This window comes from Phyllobates terribilis, unplaced genomic scaffold (genome assembly GCF_046119375.1).
Source record: "Phyllobates terribilis strain yellow unplaced genomic scaffold, ASM4611937v1 Scaffold_5__5_contigs__length_657084704, whole genome shotgun sequence".
NCBI lineage: Eukaryota > Metazoa > Chordata > Amphibia > Anura > Dendrobatidae > Phyllobates > Phyllobates terribilis.
Window position 1 is genome coordinate 273,425,908 of NW_027362765.1, and position 20,793 is coordinate 273,446,700.

The 20,793-nt window shown below is 41.8% G+C and overlaps 1 protein-coding gene across 1 annotated transcript in view; it reads right to left on the reverse strand.

Annotated features, from left to right (window-relative positions):
• Nucleotides 1-7,141: 7,141 nt before the first annotated feature.
• The window catches only part of MBTD1 (mbt domain containing 1), an 81,088-nt gene continuing 67,436 nt past the window's right edge, over nucleotides 7,142-20,793 (reverse strand). The window contains exon 16 of the mRNA XM_073684176.1: nucleotides 7,142-9,832. Coding sequence (XP_073540277.1) covers nucleotides 9,714-9,832 — 119 coding nt within the window. The 3' untranslated portion in view covers nucleotides 7,142-9,713. The remainder of the gene's footprint in view (nucleotides 9,833-20,793) is intronic.

Sequence of the window (20,793 nt, forward strand, 5' to 3'; positions counted from 1 at the left end):
ATGTACTAAAAAAAATTAAAAATCTTGCCATTTTTGCACTGACTACTGGGGCTATTTCAGACTCACAGATTCCTGTCCTTTCAGAAAGAGTTTTCAGTAAACTCCTCAGGCTCAAGAATACAATGACAGGTAACACCCCTATACACAGCAGATAACAGAATCCACCAATCACAATAGGTGATGTCACAGCTGACCCTGCTCCCCCTCCCTTCACAATGACCTTTATACACGCTCACTAGATGATTCAACACAAAAATTAGGGTCAGAGTCTTTTCATTGCTGCTAATGTATGTGTGAATTTCCTGAAACATTAAATATGAGTTTCAGTGTAAAAGAATATACAATTTCTATTTTTTATTTTTAATACAGATTGTGAGATGGGTAAAAACTTTGGCACAATATATTATATATATATATATATATATATATATATATATATACACACTGTATATACACAGTACAGACCAAACGTTTGGACGCACCTTCTCATTTAAAGATTTTTCTGTATTTTCTTGACTTTGAAAATTGTACATTCACACTGAAGGCATCAAAACTATGAATTAACACATGTGGAATTATATAATTAACAAAAAAGTGTGAAACAACTGAAAATATGTCTTATATTCTAGGTTCTTCAAAGTAGCCACCTTTTGCTTTGATGACTGCTTTGCACACTCTTGGCATTCTCTTGATGAGCTTCAAGAGGTAGTCACCGGAAATGGTCTTCCAACAATCTTGAAGGAGTTCCCAGAGATGCTTAGCACTTGTTGGCCCTTTTGCCTTCACTCTGCGGTCCAGCTCACCCCAAACCATCTTGATTGGGTTCAGGTCTGGTGACTGTGGAGGCCAGGTCATCTGGCGTAGCACCCCATCACTCTCCCACTTGGTCAAATAGCCCTTACACAGCCTGGAGGTGTGTTTGGGGTCACTGTCCTGTTGAAAAATAAATGATGGTCCAACTAAACGCAAACCAGATGGAATAGCATGCCGCTTGCAAGATGCTGTGGTAGCCATGCTGGTTCAGTATGCCTTCAATTTTGAATAAATCCCCAACAGTGTCACCAGCAAAGCACCCCCACACCATCACACCTCCTCCTCCATGCTTCATGGTGGGAACCAGGCATGTAGAGTCCATCCGTTCACCTTTTCTGCATCGCACAAAGACACGGTGGTTGGAACCAAAGATCTCAAATCATCAGACCAAAGCACAGATTTCCACTGGTCTAATGTCCATTCCTTGTGTTCTTTAGCCCAAACAAGTCTCTTCTGCTTGTTGCCTGCCCTTAGCAGTGGTTTCCTAGCAGCTATTTTACCATGAAGGCCTGCTGCACAAAGTCTCCTCTTAACAGTTGTTGTAGAGATGTGTCTGCTGCTAGAACTCTGTGTGGCATTGACCTGGTCTCTAATCTGAGCTGCTGTTAACCTGCGATTTCTGAGGCTGGTGACTCGGATAAACTTATCCTCAGAAGCAGAGGTGACTCTTGGTCTTCCTTTCCTGGGGCGGTCCTCATGTGAGCCAGTTTCTTTGTAGCGCTTGATGGTTTTTGCAACTACACTTGGGGACGCTTTCAAAGTTTGCCCAATTTTTCGGACTGACTGACCTTCATTTCTTAAAGTAATGATGGCCACTCGTTTTTTCTTTACTTAGCTGCTTTTTTCTTGCCATAATACAAATTCTAACAGTCTATTCAGTAGGACTATCAGCTGTGTATCCACCTGACTTCTGCACAACACAACTGATGGTCCCAACCCCATTTATAAGGCAAGAAATCCCACTTATTAAACCTGACAGGGCACACCTGTGAAGTGAAAACCATTTCCGGTGACTACCTCTTGAAGCTCATCAAGAGAATGCCAAGAGTGTGCAAAGCAGTCATCAAAGCAAAAGGTGGCTACTTTGAAGAACCTAGAATATATAAGACATATTTTCAGTTGTTTCACACTTTTTTGTTAACTATATAATTCCACATGAGTTAATTCATAGTTTTGATGCCTTCAGTGTGAATGTACAATTTTCAAAGTCATGAAAATACAGAAAAATCTTTACATGAGAAGGTGTGTCGAAACTTTTGGTCTGTACTGTACCCAATATATATATCTTCACAAAAACCTGGTTTAATTAGTAGGTAATTTTCTGATGATAGCTTCCCTTTAGTGACCCCATACAAGAACTGTCTTGGAAAAAATTCACATTTCTCTCAGGGCAAAGTGTACTTAATGGGTTCCCCCATTTTTTTTTTACTTTGTACAAGGAACATATTGCACTGTACACTATAAAAAAGAAAGTTAACCAGGTGACAGGTACATTTTAAAATCAATATTTTAGCTGCCATATATCTCAGTGCAAACAGAACTCTGAAGAAAATAATTAAAATTTTGTAAAAAAACAAAACAAAAACATTTCAATATTTATGCATTTATAAACTGTACATGCTTTTTCTGTATACATTATTGCTCATTTTTCCTTGTCACAAAATCAAAATGTGAAGGAATTCCCTAGTAGTGGAGGCACTGAATAATATACTTTACGCCAAAATATAATAAGCTAAATTTTGAGGCATTATTGTACTTAAGATGGTCTCAAGAAGTCTCTGAATACTTAAATTACAGGATACACTAGCCTTGCTCCACCAATGTACAAATCCTGAATTACTTAACCGACATATGTAATAATAATGAGAAATAAAAAAGCTTCCCAAATCCGAGCAGTGCAGGTTTCAGTCTGCATTAAGGATTTGATCCACAGTTCGCCATAAACTTTACAATGTGCTAATTGTTAGTTTACATTCACAAATGTATGAACGTGGGAAACCTCAATGAAGGTATCTTACTTAAATGACTATCTCTGTAATTGATGTCCTATATGTAGTGATGAGCGCAGGTGCTCGTTACTAGAGTTTGCCTAGGGTGCTCGGGTATGCACCGACTATCGTAGGGACTCGAGTGACATGTTCGAGTCCCCGCATGTTTCGCAGCTGTTAGACAGCCACAAAACTTGCGGGGATTTGCCGTGTACGTCAGACTCAAAACATGTCACTCAAGCACCCGCGATACCCAGTGAGTACCCTAGCACCCTAGGCAAACTCAAGTAACGAGCACTTGCGCTCATCACCATGAATATGTCATCACTGGGGGGAACAAATTTAGAAAGTGAAAAATACCATTTTAAACATGTTTGCTAGTCTAACTGGAACAGCGGCTACCGGGAGAAAATGAAGTTATATTCTCCCTGCCAAGGTTGCGGAGGTGGAGTTGGTGTCCATTTTGGTGGAGTTGGAATCGGAGTTGGAGTCAGTATAAAGTGGACCGACTCTAAAAATATATAATAAATTGGGTACAGTAGTACAATGCAGGATGTGCTGTAAATGTTTTCATAAGAATTTGGGAAAGTTATGAAAGTGTCTGTTCTGTTCCTGATCTAAGGATCTCGGCTTTTAGTTGAGATGAATCTGTGCTGCACTTTATGTACACGCTCAGTAGTGAGATGAATCTGAGCTGCACTTTATGTACACGCTCAGTAGTGAGGCAGTGAGATGAATCTGAGCTGCACTTTATGTACACGCTCAGTAGTGAGATGAATCTGAGCTGCACTTTATGTACATGCTCAGCAGTGAGCAGTGCTGTGGAGTCAGAAGTCAGTGAAATTGAGGAGTCGGTGGTTTGGCTTACCGACTCCACAGCCCTGCTCCTTGCAGTCACTTGCTTCCAGTCATCGGGGCGGGCCAGTGGCAGTAACAGTCAGCATGCACTACTGGTGAGCGCACTGCAATCACTCCTCCCGCACCTTTACTGATAGCCTGCTTGGCACACATGCCATGTAGTAGGCTTTCAGTCAAGGTGCAGGGGAAGTGATTATAGCAGCGCTTACTGTACAGTGAGTGGTGACTGTATACGTCCCTTCATCGTCCCAATAACTGGAAGCAAGTGGCTGCAGGGAGAATATAACTTCATTTTCTGGGTTTAAAAGATGTCCATTTTTACAATGGGTAAAAAACTACAGCTGCTACGCTATTCAGACAAAAGAAAAACTGACAGAGTAGAACTGATGTGTGAATAGAGGCTAAAATGAGGGTTCCTGATGAGAAGACCATTACTACATAGTGTGAAATTATCATTTTTTCCAAGTTTTTCATCACTCCTGACATGTATGAAAGCATTCTTTAAATGTATCATCAATTGAATTGAAGTTATGAAAACATAGTCTGCATAAAAATTGTTTTAAGTTTATACACAAGTAAAGAGATTTTTCACATAACCATGGACAAAACTCCATCAAAATCACAACCAAACAAAAAGCAGTATTTTATGCTGCTCTCTCTTCAACAATATATTCTATACAACTGAACATGCTTTGTGTGCGCTTTTTACTCATGCTGAGCTGGCATGTATGTGGAGGACATGAGCACTGTATTCCCACCTATAACTGTTAGATGCTCAATCAAAGCCTATGCATTGAGGATTGAGTGCAATTAAAGGGAAGTCAGACATATCACTATTAGGCCAGGTTGACTTACGTATTCCAAGATCCATATTCGGATCGCAATGCCTGGATTGACTGCAGGTCTCCTGACCCTCACTTACAGGCAGATATAAGGCTGTAAGTTCAGATCTGGAGACCTGCTGCCTTGTGGGCCGTACAAGAACCGTGAAATACGCTCAGGCGAACCCAGCCTTAGCCATAAAGAGACCTTCGGTGTACATTACACAGGCAGCAGCAACCTGAAGGAACATTGCAAGACAGTCACTGATCTCAGCTTCCGGGACTCCTGTGGGGAATAAATGAGGAAAAAATGGAGACTGGGATAAGAGTTGTCACTATAATGAAGGGGTATTAGCAAGAGCTAAAGGGTTGTCTGCTACAAGTAGGACTGTGAAGTCAATAAGCCAAACCTCAAACTCCTCAAGTGGAGGGGATAGGCTGGGAAACAGTCAGTGCAGAGCGCCCAGGACACCTCACATGAAGGAGACGCCCCCAAAGGCCTGTGCAGCGCAAGGGGGATTAAAGGTTGCTTTTCTCAATCATGGAACCAGTATGACGTCCACCTCGATAGTTTAAACTGCCTTATCCCTCTTAGTTCAAAACTGCTGACGTACTCCTCGTAATGGTAACGTAGACTATTATCTTCCCACATTAATCTTTCCTAAGGAGGAAACTTATTATGTTTTAAAAGGACTGAATATATTAATAAGACTATAAAAGTGTTTCTCAGTTATGGTAAGAGGTCACATTGTCAGGTCACCATGATGACAAAACTAAAGAGGACAATGCGGAAACAGGGTTCTAAATCTATGCATAAGTAGATTCATTTTCAATTTAGTGACAAAAGCTCCTAAATCTCCCAATATTTCAGTCTCACATATTTAAACTTCCAAATCTTCTGGGTGAATCATACAGCCTTAGGCTACGTTCACACATTCAGTATTTGGTCAGTATTTGACATCAGTATCTGTAAGCCAAAACCAGGAGTGGGTGATAAATACAGAAGTGGTGACGTGTTTCTATTATACTTTTCCTCGGATTGTTCTATTCCAGATTTTGGCTTACAAATACTGATATAAAATACTGACCAAATACTGAACGTGTGAACCTAGCCTTGTACACATCAATGTCTCTTCTGAAGTGCGAATGTTCTTCACCTTCGGTTGTTCCTGCCCACAAGACTGAGGCTTACTATGTGCACGCCATAGGTACGTCTGGACCTGCATAGCACAATATATTGATGCAATGGTGTTTTAGATCCCTGTGTGTCTCCAGGCCAGAAAGGTAAGAAACTATTGGAACAGCAGATCGTTTAGCCAAACTTTGGTCATGAGAGTAGAAGCAGTCATGATAAATTGAGCCCTGCAGAGATGGCATAGTGATTTTCAACCTTTACATCTGATATAACTAGTCCTCCATCCAGCACAATGCTCACACATTATCAGGGATGCTACAGGATGATGCTCTGGTTTTCTTTGTTGCATTGCAATCTTAGGAGATATTTGGACTATAAAGATTATGCAAGGTGGGCCATTTATATGGATACACCTAGATTAAATGGGAATGGTTGGTGATATCAACTTCCTGTTTGTGGCACATTAGTATATGGGAGGGGGAAAACTTTTCCAGATGGGTGGTGACCATGGTGGCCATTTTGAAGTTGGCCATTTTGGATCCAACTTTATTTTTTTCAATGGGAAGAGGGTCATGTGACACATTAAACTTATTGAGAATTTCATAAGAAAAACAATGGTGTGCTTGGTTTTAACGTAACTTTATTCTTCCATGAGTTTTTTTACACATTTATGACCACTTATAAAATGTGTTCACAGTGCTGCCCATTGTGTTGGATTGTCAATGCAACCCTCTTCTCCCACTCTTGACACACTGATAGCAACACCGCAGAAGAAATGCTAGCACAAGCTTCCAGTATCTGTTGTTACAGATGCTGCACATCTCTTATCTTGATGGTATGATGTGGTATATGGGGTACTAAGATAGTGGGGCCATTCTTCATCAATGGAAACCTTAATGCCACTGGATATCTGATATTGCTACATGATGATGTGTTGCCCTCTTTATGCACTGAAGATGGCACGTTCCCTGAGTTTTTCCAACAAGATGGTGCACCACCACATTATGGGTGTCAGGTCCGTGCATTCCTACATGAACAGTTTCCTGGAAAGTGGATTGGTCATCATGGGCCAGTTGAATGGCCACCAAGGTCTCCCAATCTGACCCCCTTAGACTTTTATCTTTGGGGTCATCTGAAGGCAATTGTCTATGCTGTGAAGATAAGAGATATGCAGCATCTGAAACAACGGATACTGGAAGCCTGTGCTAGCATTTCTTCTCCGGTGTTGCTATCAGTGTGTCAAGAGTGGGAGAAGAGGGTTGCATTGACAATCCAACACAATGGGCAGCACTTTGAATACATTTTATAAGTGGTCATAAACTTGTAAACAACTCATGAAAGAATAAAGTTACATTAAAACCAAGCACACCATTGTTTTTTCTTATGAAATTCTCAATAAGTTTGATGTGTTGGATCCAAAATGGCCAACTTCAAAATGGCCGCCGGGTCACCACCCATCTGGAAAAGTTTTCCCCCTCCCATATACTAATGTGCCACAAACAGGAAGTTGATATCACCAACCATTCCCATTTAATTTAGGTGTATCCATATAAGTGGCCCACCCTGTAGAATAGCCTATGAAACCAAACACCCACACAAAAGTTCAAGAGCGAAAGGAGAGCAGAGATTATTTTGTAATATTGCAATGAAGGCCAATTTTGTGTGTACCAAACTAATATATTACCAGACTACATTACTCGGTATATTCCCAGCAGTGAAATATTGACTGCAAACAGTCATCGATGAGATCTTAGGGCCAATGACTGCCCTCTGTAATCTACGAGCATGGGTGCTTCCATAATGAAGGCATCATTTACAAGCTTTCCATACAGGACAATTATGAAATATGCAGGCTGAGAATGGTTTTACAAATGAACACAAAAATAGATATCTGAAAACTTGTGGTATTCAGTGCCTGACACAAAGCAAGGCACATTGATCTATGTGCTTATTGGGTGATGGAATGTATTGGTCTCTCGACCCCAGCCCCACCTTGCCATATTTCTCTCAAGGCTTTTTCTTACTGTGCTTTTCATGCATGTTTCTTATTTTAAGTGTACATAAGGATACCTTTTAACACCAAAATTCTGTGCTGATTAATTTTGAAGAAATCTTTGTAGTTGTGGGAGGTTTTTTTCAGATACAGAGTTCCAAATTGCAGTGCCAAAGAGTGACTCTTCTAGAAGGTGCCAAGGAGCTAACTCCATACTGTTTGTACAAAAAATTCAATATGGCAGCTCATAGTAAACTTCTAAAATCCTGGCTTTTATTACATAAAGGGAATCCGTCATCAGGTTTTTGCCACCTAATCTGAGAGCAGCAAAATGCAGAGACCCTGATTCCAGGGATGTCACTTACTAGGCTGCTTGCTGTAGTTTTGATAAAATCACAGTTTTATCAGCAGGAGATTATTACTAGAGAACAAGTAAACTTCCTGTCAGGTAGTCCTCCATATTCATTAGGTTAATATATACCTGTCCCACCACTGATTGGCAGCTTTCTGCCTATGCACAGTGTACACAGAAAGCTGCTAATCAGTGGTTTGGGCGGGGTTATACAGAGCTCAGCATCTAATGAAGTTGTAGATCTGCAGCAGATAAAACCATGTTTTTATCACATTTACAACAATAAGCCCAGTAAGTGACACATCGCTGGTATCAGAGAGGATATCATGCTGCTCTCACATGAGATAGCAGAAACCTTGTGATCGATTTCGTTACTAATTCTCTATAATAGAAAATATTATAGTATCTTCCTGGCTACATTTTTATTCCCTTGTCCCCTCTAAATGTGTGTGTACTGTAGGGCAAGTGCATTGAAAAACTTAGATTGTCAACTTCTCAGGGTTCCAGCACTGCTCCTCCGCACCCATCATTTGGTCATTATTCAGCCTCACACAGTATAGCTTTCCCAATCTAAACCCATGAAACTCAGAACGAGATTCCATAGACTTACCTTGGGAATGCAACTTCTAGTTCCCACAAATACCCTTTTGTGAGCTGGCAAGTTGGATTTGAGGTCATAAGGTCTACAAGAGGACAGGAGTGCCACTGGACATCGGAGAAGACAGCAATCGGTCAATGGAATTAGCTAGGAATTAGGAATACAATTTGTCTGGGAATGCTTCTTTAAAGGAGGACCCAATTGACTAAAGTAGGGTCTTGTTGAGTTTCTGGCATTATGCTAGAATCAATAGCGCTTGGTTATTTTTTTTTACTGGAATTTTTGAAACAATCTGCAATGGAGGCTCCTAACCTGAACGATCGACTGTTGTTCAGTTACAAAAAAGGGTGCTTATGGGTGAACATTCACATTTATAGTCAGAGCTATGTGGTATTCAGTCTAAAGAAATCAGTCACTTCCTAATGAAAGAGAAGTAAACAATTGTCTTATAATATAACTAAAAGCACAGAAAAACATTGTTAAAGTAAGATCTTTGTATGTGCCTTTCACCATTTTACTTTAATAGTTTTGTCACTGAAACATGAAAAGTAAAAATAATAATATAAAAATATGGCAGAAAAGCAAAGACATTGGTCTGAACCATAATAATGAGGAAGCAGGTGCATTCCAATCAATTAAATTGAGCTTAAAGCTCAAATAATTAATTATAGATGGGCAAGTTTTATATGATCAACATTCTGAAACATTTAAAAAAACAAAACAAAAAAGCAACTAACATAAATTTCCTGGTCACGGAAAAAAAAAGCTACCCAGTGTGTACCAAGTGTAATTTTTTTTGTTATTTTTTTTCTGCAAAATATCACCCTTCCTAAACAAATATATCTAGCCCTGCTAAGTGTACCAAAAAACTAAGAATTTTGTTGCAGTGCCCACAATGCACAATATTTGTAAAATTTGAAAATATTAAAATTCTTTTCAAAAACTTCAAATACAACACAAAATCGTTAATGTTATTTAATAAACTGTAAAATCTTTTTTTTTTTTTTTTTTTTTCTTCTTCACCAAAATATTTTCTTTGTCACTTCACAGAGTGTCCCTGCACAGGAGTCCATTTGTGTTTTATTTTTCAAATAGTTTTTTTTTCTTTTATATGAAAACATTCTTAAATTATGATCAAGAATCATTCAATTTGCATCAAGGTTCCTGTTTAATGTAATAGCTGCCAGATCCATTACTTTCCTGATCTGAAGCTCCTTGCAGAAATGAATAGTCCTCTCCGTCAAGAAACTCCTCCTTTAGCTGCAGCATTGGTACTGAAAAAAGAAAGGAAAAGTCACAGCTATTCTTTTATTATACAATGTAAATATCATATTGAGAAACTGTACAAGTACAAAAAAACTATTTCAGACTCTATGAATTTATTTTACCGGCCTGGTATTCTCAAAAGTCCTCACTACCGGCCGCCAGCAGCCACCACCAGAGGTAGCTTACTGATTATGTAGAGTATATGAACTCTGTCGCAAACAAGCTGTGTTATGAGACATTAGGAAATTCATCAGCACACAGTTTTGGACCATGTTAGGTTAAAAATATGGCCTTCAAGGTAGGCCATTCACTTTAAGCATTTGAAAAATAGAATTTAATTTGGTGGTCTAGTTTAGAAAACTCACCTTCAAAGACCCTACTAGGATTTTGTAACTTAAAAGAGAAGAATCCTATCTTCAGGATCCTCACACAACTTGGCCAAGGTGGAGAGTCCATAGACTTACCTTGAAAAAGTGACTTCTGGTCCACCTATAAACCCCTGTGTGGGACACTTGTCTACTTTTTGGCCATGTGGGCTAGAAGATGACCGGAGTAGCGCTAGAAATTAATGAAGCTTTTGATTGGTAAGCAGTGTACTTACACTAAAGAGCATATGCACAATAGAGATGGTGCTAATTGATTTGCAGAACCTGGTCCATTGGCCAAGTCAGTAATATGTGGCCAATGGACTGTTGGATGGGAACCCTGATAATCGCCTCCTATCTTCTGGAAACCAAGGCTCCTCTTTTGATTAGCTGGCCTGGTGCAATGTCATCATTATGGCTTGACACACGTGATGGTTGTGCCAGGCCAGGTAATCAAAAGGAGAACTTCAAATGCTGGGAGGGAGATATGAGGTGAGGTAGTTCTCAAGGCTCCTGTCCGAATGCCACAATTTACTGACATGGCTGCTAGATTGGGTCATGCAAATAAATTCACAAAAACTCTAATGCACAGTCTATTGATTTAGATGGGGACTGTACAATGACCAATTAGAAATTTCTCCTGTTAGATGCTGCACGGAAATTCAACACTTACTGCTAGATTGTCCCACAGATTACAGTTGCTTGCTGGGGGTCTCAGTAGGATGACATTTTTTCATTAGCTTAGGGTCTGTTTAACTTTTGGAAATTGTCCAAAACATACAAGCACTTGAACAATTCAGACAAGCCGATAATCAAGAAGCAAGCGTTCATAGGAATATTTGTTCCTGGCTATTAGTTTGTCTAAACAGACTGCCAAACACCTGATGAAAGAGCAAGCCGTTCATTTGTCGCTTAAGAGGATTTTTAAGCAAGCTTAGAAGTCATCAATATCAGCAGTACATTGTCTTCTAAACAAGTGATGTGCTGCCGACAGCATGATGTTCTATGTGCACAGAACGATCATCTTAATGATCGTTCTGTGCACACTGGAGTGCAGTCAGCCGGTCCAAACAGCCCAATAAATGACCACAGATCGGCTTGCATGTAGCCAATCAGCAGTCATTTAACCAAGGCAATTGTGTAGGGTAAACCCGGCCTGAGAATCCCATGACAGAGAGTATAGATTGGTAGCAATGCTAATGGAGCTACATCTCTCACACCTCCAACACCCCGTTTCACCCTTCTCCTCACTGTGGTCATTTTTATTAATCATTTTGTTTTTTTTCAGTCTCGCCCAAGAAAAATCATTTTATTTTTTTACCGACATATCCATGTAAGGCCCTGTTTGTGGGACAAGTTTGAACACCACCATTTAAATTTACATAACGTACTAAAAAAAGTTAACTTTTTTTTTTTTTGCAGAAAAATGGAAATAAAAAAAAAAACAAAACATCAAACAATTCTGCCATTGTTGGTAAGTTTTTATTTTACACTTCCAGCAAAAAAAAAATGATGTCGCTTTTATTCTAGTATGCCAATATAAAGCTTATCTACCATCTTGAGGTGCATAAGACTCTTTGAGGTAAGTGAAAAATCACGCAAGATCTAATATTCTACTTTTATGAACTTGGTGATACTAAATATATATTTTAGATTTTTAATATACATGATGGGAAATTTAGAGAATCGCTTTTGTGCCCCCTTGCACAATACCCAATACTTTTGTCCTATGTTGCCATTTTAACTGTGTTCTTTAAATCCTTGCATACATGTTCATCATAGAAGCCCAATGATGGCAGTGGAAGATAGGCCCCCACTGCTACTAAAAGCCATCCGGACCCTGCTATGCCGTCATGCTCCCCTTTCCCCAACATAGATGCAGTGATTGCTATTGACTGTGGTGGGATAATAAAGCTGCGCTGTCTGCATATGGAGCAGGCTCAGATGAAACCCCATACATGTGACACGACTTCCGTAGCACAAATACAGTGGATATCAGGATGGGGTTCATTTTATAACCAAGTGTGTTAAAAACAGCTGCTGATAGTTTTAGTAAATTATGTTTTCAAGCTTTTCTTCGTATGATTCTTCCATGTCATCACCACATGTACAGTATGTCTCATCTAGTGAGATCTCCGTTGGTATGATCTCTCCCCCTTCCAGTGGTGGTTAGCACCTATCTGATGGTCAGGGTGTATGGTGGCTTATGGAACGATACCTACCATTGCCACTTCTTCCTTATTCATAACAGCTGGTTGAAATGGGTAGGTGGTGATAAGCATGAACAATCTAGTGCCCATCCTATAGGCTGTCCTATGGAGCAGGGGGGTTGTTTTTCCAACCTAACCCAATGTTGAAGTGTGTAAAAATAATGGTCTGTTGACATAAGTTGAGGATCCATGTCAATTGAATGTAGGTAGTTTCTGCTCTTGTTCTTGGGAGCAGGCAAAGGCATTTACAACATGGAATTGATTGCCAAGTATTTTACACTTTTTATTTTTGTAACCGTTTTTACACCTTTTATGGATGTCCTTTAGTTCTTTACCTTTGTATCTATTAAGCTCTGTACATTTGTATACATTTCTAAAACATTAAAAGTTTTGCTTTACTGGCCTAAAGAACACTTAAAGAAGTTGTCCACTACTTGTAGAACTCTTCCTCATACCCCACACTTGGCGCTGATAAAATAAAAAAGCTTATACTCACCTCCTGCGTAATGCTGTTCCAGCGGTGTCGGCACTCTTGTTCCCGGGGCTCTCGTGTGGTGGTTATGCGAGTCCGGCGCCCAATCAGCGCTGGTGTCACTGTCCCCGCTTTTGGACAAATTGAACATCAAGAGGAAGTCAAGACTGCGGCTGCTCACATTTCTTCCTGATGTTCGATTTACCGAAGGCGGGGACAGTGACACCAGCGCTGGTTGGGCGCCAGGCTCACGTGTCATAACAACCACACGAGAGCCCTGGGAACGCGAGTGCCGACACCACTGGAATGGTGCTGGCATGGGAGGGGAGTATAAGCTTTTATATTTCATCACCACCAAACTTTTAGATCAAGAAGGGGTTGTCCTAGTAGTGGACAACCCCTTTAAAGAGGACCTGGAACTTGCTCAAGAAATAAAAAAAAGTTAACCAGGTACAAATGTCTGAGCCAGCCCTCACAGTTCTGATGCTCTTTTGCGTTTTTTGCTGCATCTCTTTATTACAGATATTCACGTGTTGATTTTGGAGGCACTATGTAAAATTTTTGTTTCTAGACCAACTGGACATTTCTTCAGTCTCGTCTGGGACAGTGCACTATCACTCCTTCTTCCCAGACACTGCCAACAAGCAGCTGATGTAGCAGTCTGCCTAAGGCCTCGTTTTTTCCCAGGATACAACTCGTGCCAGTTATAATCTGCGGTGCTGTTTATTTACCTGTGTTTTTCATGGACCGTGTTTCCCACGGACAGTGTTTCCGTGCGAAATACAAAGAGACATGTCGTTGTTTTTTCTGGCAGCACGGATGGTAAGGACCAATACAAGGCTATGGGTCCGTGATAAACCTGTACAGCACACAGATGGAATCAGTGCACAGTCCATGTTGTGTCCAAATTTAACATTGCAAAGTATTGGAGAAGTTTTGTCATTTATTTCTTTATCCATCTGTGAAAAAAGACAGATACTAAATACTGACGACACGGGTACCATTTTTTCACGTTGATGTTTAAACACAGATGTGTGAATGAGGCCTACGACACTGAAGAGCAGTGATTGACAGTGTCCAGAAGGGGTGAAAGTGCACGCCCTCAGAGAGGACCGGCGCCGCTTCAGTCACAGCTCAGTACATAGTGCGCGGCGGCTGTAACCATGCCCCAGCTGGGGCGTGGTTACAGCCGCCGCACACTATGTACTGAGCTGTGACTGAAGAAGTGTCCAGACAAACCTTCATGACTGAAAGCCCAAGGCTGCCGGGCTTTCATTGCAGTGGCCGCACGGCTTTCGAACACTATTAACCTGCAATTTAACCCCATGTCTGCAGGTTTATAGCATTTTATTAATAAAGCAACCATACAGGAAAAAAAACCTGAAGCTCATGTCATCAGTGTGTTCTCAGTGCGTCCAATATTACAGTCAAATATTTTGTTACAAATGGAGAACAGGAATCTGTGTTCTGTCTGTTATCTTCTTGAGCCCATAGAGTTGTATGGGCATTTTGATCTGTCCCATTCAAAACGGCCTTTTTTCCTTAGGATTTCTGTTGTGGTTACAGTGTACTAAAAAACCCACCAATGTGTGAACCAGGGCTGTGGAGTCGGTAAGCCAAACCTTCGACTCCGACTCCTCAATTTCCATAACACCGACTCCAACTCCGACTCCCTCATACATGGCCCATGTTTAAGTGATAAATTTACTGTAGCACAGATTCATCTCTGCTAAAAGTCTAGACCCTTAGATCAGGAATAGGACAGACATTTATAGGACATTTCATAACTTTCCCAAATTCTTATGACAAAATATTCCCCACAAACTGCATTGAACTACTGTACCCAATTTATTATATATTTTAGGAGTTGGTTACTCAGCAATTAGTCCTACTTGCTTCTTCTAGGATTTTACTTATTAAGATCAATTAAAACCAATGGAAAATAGAAATAAAATAGTAGCAGCCCGTGACAACCAAATAAATTTGACCTCTCCTTTTTCAGCAGCTTTCTGTTAAGGTAAAGCACCAACCTAATTGGTTGTCAATGGCAACTATGTCACTTACTCTTTACTTCAGAGTGACAACATCTTCCCCAGTGACTTTATTTAAACAGAACCTGCAGCACTATTTTGTAATGAAATGTAAAAACAGGGTTGTAATACTGATTATAATGACACCTTTAGTGAAGAAATCCGCTTTGTGGTTCTTCTTTAGTCACTATTTGAAGTTTTCTGCCAATTAGATTTCGGTGCACAGGGGCCGGACTGTGCACTGGGTCTTCTCCTCCTTGTCTGTAATTCACAACCTCTCTGCCTGCCTCCGGTCTTTGACTGGCTTCTCTTTGTGAAATCTCAGCATTGACCAGTCATTCAGACACCAGAGGCGCCGGGGAATCACAGACAGGAAGCAGGCAGAAGAGCCGGGGCATCACAGACAGGAAGCAGGCAGAAGAGCCGGGGCATCACAGACAGGAAGCAGGCAGAGGGGGCCAGGGCATCACAGACAGGAAGCAGGCAGAGGGGACATCACAGACAGGAAGCAGGCAGAAGTGGCCGGGGCATTACAGACCGGAAGCAGGCAGAGGGGGCTGGGGCATCACAGACAGCAAGCAGGCAGAGGGGGCCGGGGCATCACAGACAGGAAGCAGGCAGAGAAGCCGGGGCATCACAGACAGGAAGCAGGCAGAGGGGGCATCACAGACAGGAAGCAGGCAGAGGGGGCCGGGGCATTACAGACAGGAAGCAGGCAGAGGGGGCATCACAGACAGGAAGCAGGCAGAAGTGGCCGGGGCATTACAGACAGGAAGCAGGCAGAGGGGGCCGGGGCATCACAGACAGCAAGCAGGCAGAGGGGGCCGGGGCATCACAGACAGGAAGCAGGCAGAGAAGCCGGGGCATCACAGACAGGAAGCAGGCAGAGGGGGCCGGGGCATCACAGACAGGAAGCAGGCAGAAGTGGCCGGGGCGTTACAGACAGCAAGCAGGCAGAGGGGGCCGGGGCATCACAGACAGGAAGCAGGCAGAGAAGCCGGGGCATCACAGACAGGAAGCAGGCAGAGGGGGCCGGGGCATCACAGACAGGAAGCAGGCAGAGGGGGCATCACAGACAGGAAGCAGGCAGAGAAGCCGGGGCATCACAGACAGGAAGCAGGCAGAAGTGGCCGGGGCATCACAGACAGGAAGCAGGCAGAGGGGGCCGGGGCATCACATACAGGAAGCAGGCAGAGGGGGCCGGGGCATCACAGACAGGAAGCAGGCAGAGGGGGCCGGGGCATCACAGACAGCAAGCAGGCAGAGGGGGCCGGGGCATCACAGACAGGAAGCAGGCAGAGGGGGCCGGGGCATCACAGACAGGAAGCAGGCAGAGGGGGCCGGGGAATCACAGACAGGAAGCAGGATTTTCCTATAAGTGGCTCCGCATTGGTGGACGTGGCTCATTTATTTTTTTTCAATAGTAACTGAACGGATCATGCATACTTGGGTATCCATAACATCAAAAGTGTTTTCTGGTTGAAACTAATTATTACCCATCCTCAGGCATCCATTTTTAAAGGGATCTATTGCAGTTATTGACTTAGGAAGCTGTATTTGGCCTTTTATAGGCTTTAACTTGTTTAAAAAGAACGGATGTTAGGTGGTTGACAATATAAATGAAAAATCCTCAATTTTTCTAGATTAAAAATGCCTGATTTTCATGTTCTCCTGTGAATCTGGCCTAAGGGTGTTAGCCAATCCAGACACCCATTTGTAGACAGCTGTTTCAAAGCGGTAGCTGCTATATAGCGAATTAGGTTCTCTCAGTGTTACTATATCTTGTTGGAACTCGCTATGGAATACTGATACAGCTTTGATAGCGGAATTTCTATCATATCTGCACATAGAATTGACACTAATAATAATCTTTAAGAGTGCTAATGCACATGAATGCAATAACTTCTATAGTTGTATTTTTTTCATTCCTACTGTCATGCAAACCTTGCGATTCCTCCCTTCCTCCTCAATCTACTGTGTTGTCTGTAAGGGACATTGAAATCGGCTCAGATAGAGAAATCCTGTAGTTGGAATAGTCCTAGGACAAGTAATTGTTGCCAAGATGAAGAGTGATTTGTCGAAATGTGGTTGAAAAACTAAAACAAAGCTACAAAAGTAGATCAGCAGCTCAAGAGCTATGGAGGCATTGTGCAGCTGTGTGGAATCACTAGTGGTGCAGGTGTTGGAGGTCAATAATTGGATATTTCCCTATAGAAAGGCTGAGTTTTCAGCAGCCACCACTTTCAATAAGTAAATTATTTGTGACCTACATGAGGGGAGTTGCATCTACTGAATGTAAACCAGTTACAACTTAGGAATCCGAAGATGCTCCAGCATTATTATGCAAGAATAAACGTATACTAATCCGGATACATTTTCCGTAATCTGCGAGCCAGTGTAGGTATCCAATCTACTTTATCTACAGCAGAACATTTTTTAGTCCAAGGGCCATACTAAAGCAATTCAGGGGCCGCACTAAAAATTAAAAGGGGTATTACCTTCTGTGACATTTATGGCATATCGAAAGTATATAATACCATAAATATCTGCTAAGAATCCTACAAGTAGAATATGTACCCAACTACCAGGCAGCACTCTCACTATACAGAGTTATTGGACGAGGATTTAGAAATAGATTCTGCTTCGAAATCCGCATCAAATATTCTCTGAATTAGTGTCCGAGTGATAATAAGAAAAGCCCCTATAGTGCACATAGTGCTGTGTTTTTCACGCTATTTGGAACATTTCCCAATAAAACCAATATGATGCATGTTCAGAGTATTTTAAGCTATTTTTTTAATCCTCAGAAAAAAAACGGTCTGAATTTACCCCTAAAAAGGAAGAGGTTATGCACGCCCATGGCTCTCTACAATAGGTTTTGGAGCGAGTAAAATACAGTGGAGCGAGCCGCAGACACCTGTCTTACTTCCTACTCTTTTCTCAAATGCAAATCCGGTCTAAAGACCCCCATTCTCCTGCTATAGGAGGTATCCGGAGATGTTCAGGGCAATAATAGAACTTGTCCGTCCTGGCTCCGCAGCTGCTGGCCACTAAGTAACTATGATGTTACTTGTCGTTTTCACTGAAATACAATGAATAACCTTATCTATACAGACAACAATCAGACTTCCAGTCCATGTGACATCAAGCCATACATGTATACCCTACTGTCATAGCCAGACACCAACCTAATAAAGACACACCGCCTTTTCAAAAACTTTATTCCCATACGTACAAAAGAGCACCTTCTAAAACTTGTATTTATATGGTTGACATGTAACATGAGAATGTACTGGATAAAAAAATATATAAATAAAAAAACAACCGTGCAAACTTTTATTATGGTTATTCACATCGGCATTGACAGGCGATTTCTTGGCTTGTGCGTTAGACCACTTTCACACTGGTGGATTATGGGCTGTATTTGTAAGCCAGAAGTGGGGTAAGTGAAGCAGAGAGGATCACGGAAAGGGATGGACACCGAAGGGAAAATTAAACACACCCTGAATATAGTCAAAGGGGTCCGTTTGTGTCCATTAGGACTCGTGTATACAACAGTATATCTTGGACAAGTGTCACCTGTGGTTCTGGTGGATAGGACTCCTACCCATGATATTCTATGGGGTAGTGCACATCAGTTTTTTTTTTCCCCTCGGACCTAGTGGTCCAATGAAAAAATAAAGTTGCAGTATGCAGGATTTGCCTCAGAGAATCTGACAGCGCCCACCCATTCAACTCTATAGGTCCATAGAAAAAAAAAAAAAAAAAAAAAAAATCAGACTGCACTCGGATGACATCAGAGTTGTGTTCAATTTCCACAGACAGAGGTGGAGAGAGAAAGAATAAAAGTGTTCTCTATAATGTCAGAGAATGATCAGCATGATGGGACAGATTTTCTAGGCGGTAGAGAAAACCGTTGTCTGCATCTGTCCTTATAGAAAGGATCAGTTTCCTTCAGGAGTTCAGTGTGTCAATTTCTATAATGGAACAGTAAAGCAGAACTCTGAACACAAGCATGGAGCAGCCGGTGTAAAAATAGCTGAAGACAGCAATGACAAGAGCGGACCACAAAACAAAATTCTATCGATTTTATAAGAAAATAAAAATCTATGTATGGATATACATTTGACACAAGACACTAGAAACAGATGGCTGCATGTACACAGAACAGAACGGATGCTTGGCTGAAGTGGTCACTGGTTAGAACTTGCTACCAGGGAGATTTCTGATATCTGGAATTTAATTTAAAAAGAATTAGCAATAGACGCAAATTACTATATGTATTTTTTCTATCGTGAGAGTTAGCACTTCCTAAATGTCATACTGACAGAGGCCCAAGAAGCCGGCATTAACAATGTAGAGCTGCAATATATTCCTGGCTAACAAAATAGCAGCTCTGTAGAGTCAAAGTGTAAAGGTCCATCTACACAGTGCAGTGTGCAGCCGCTGTCTAGCAACACGTAAACAGGCTACTAAACGACCAGCAGACAGCGGCAGACCGCGATTCAGATGTGCATAGATCATTCAGTGCGGACAGACTGTCATAGTTGTTGGCAGCACAGGAGCTATTTACACAGGATAATGTGCTGCCGAGAACGGTGATCTGTTTGCAAATCAAATGATCATTTCAGCCGACGTGTGAGCGTGATAATTACTCGTCTAAACTGGCTGTCTATCATGCAATAAGTGTTCCTAGGAGCTCTACTTCACAATAAGGGTATGTGCCCACGATGCAGAACATTTCTGCAGATTTTCTGCATGTTCTTGGCAGTAAAAACGCTTGCGGATTTTACACGCGTTTTTACATACGGATTTGCCTTGCGTTTTTCAAATGCATTGGGACCTCAAATCCGCATGCAGAAACACACAAATAATGGACATGCTGCAGATTTTTCCGCAATGATAATCAGCAGCGGAAAATTCTGCAGCATGTGCACAGAACATGCAGATTATCATTGGGGATCATGGGGCACGGATTACCAAGCATTTTGCAAGCGTTTATGGTGCAGAAATTCTGCAGCAAAAACGCATAGTGGGCACACAGCCTAATCGTGCAGGGTAAGTGCACCTTAACTTGATAAGGTTGAATCTAAGCCAAAAAAGTGAGTTCTTAATTTGGATCAAGGGGTGGTGAAAAACAAAACAAAACCAAAAAACACCAGTGATTCTAAGGCTATGTGCCCACGATGCAGAAATGAAGCAGAAAATTTCTGCAGCATTTCTGCATCTCCCTGGCAGAAAAAAACGCATGCAGATTGTGCATGCGTTTTTCCTGCAGAATACATGCGGATTCACATGCGTTTCCGCATGCAGATTGACAAGCGCTTTCCAGGCGATAGCATCACTTGGAAAGTGCTTGACAACTAGGTCACACTGTATAAATCCATGCAACCAGCATGGATTTATACAGTGTGACTGTAAAAATAAAACAAATAAAGCTATACTCACCCCCGAGGCCCCGGCGTGGCTGCAGCGCTCGTTCCTGTCTGGTTCCCGGCTGCCGGCATATCGCGAGACAGAGCGGTGAAGGGCCTGCGGTCACATGACTGTGACGTCACCGAAGGTCCTTCAGCGCTGCTGGCATTCAGAGAGAAGACGCCGGACAGGTGAGTATAAACTTTATTTGTTATTTTATTCTTTTTTTTACAGGTACAATGGTACCCAGGTCTGGATGAGAGTCTCCTCTCCTCCAGAACTGGGTACCATCCGCACATAGAGACGCATAGAAGCCGCTTGTACAAATGTAGAGTCGCGGTTTCTATGCGTCTCAATGCAAGTCAATGGCGGGAGTTCCGCTGCGCTTCCGCAAAATTAAATGACATGCTGCGGATTTTTGTACGCAGCATAAACGCTGAGGAAAAATCCGCCGCATGTGCATAGAACATGCGGAAT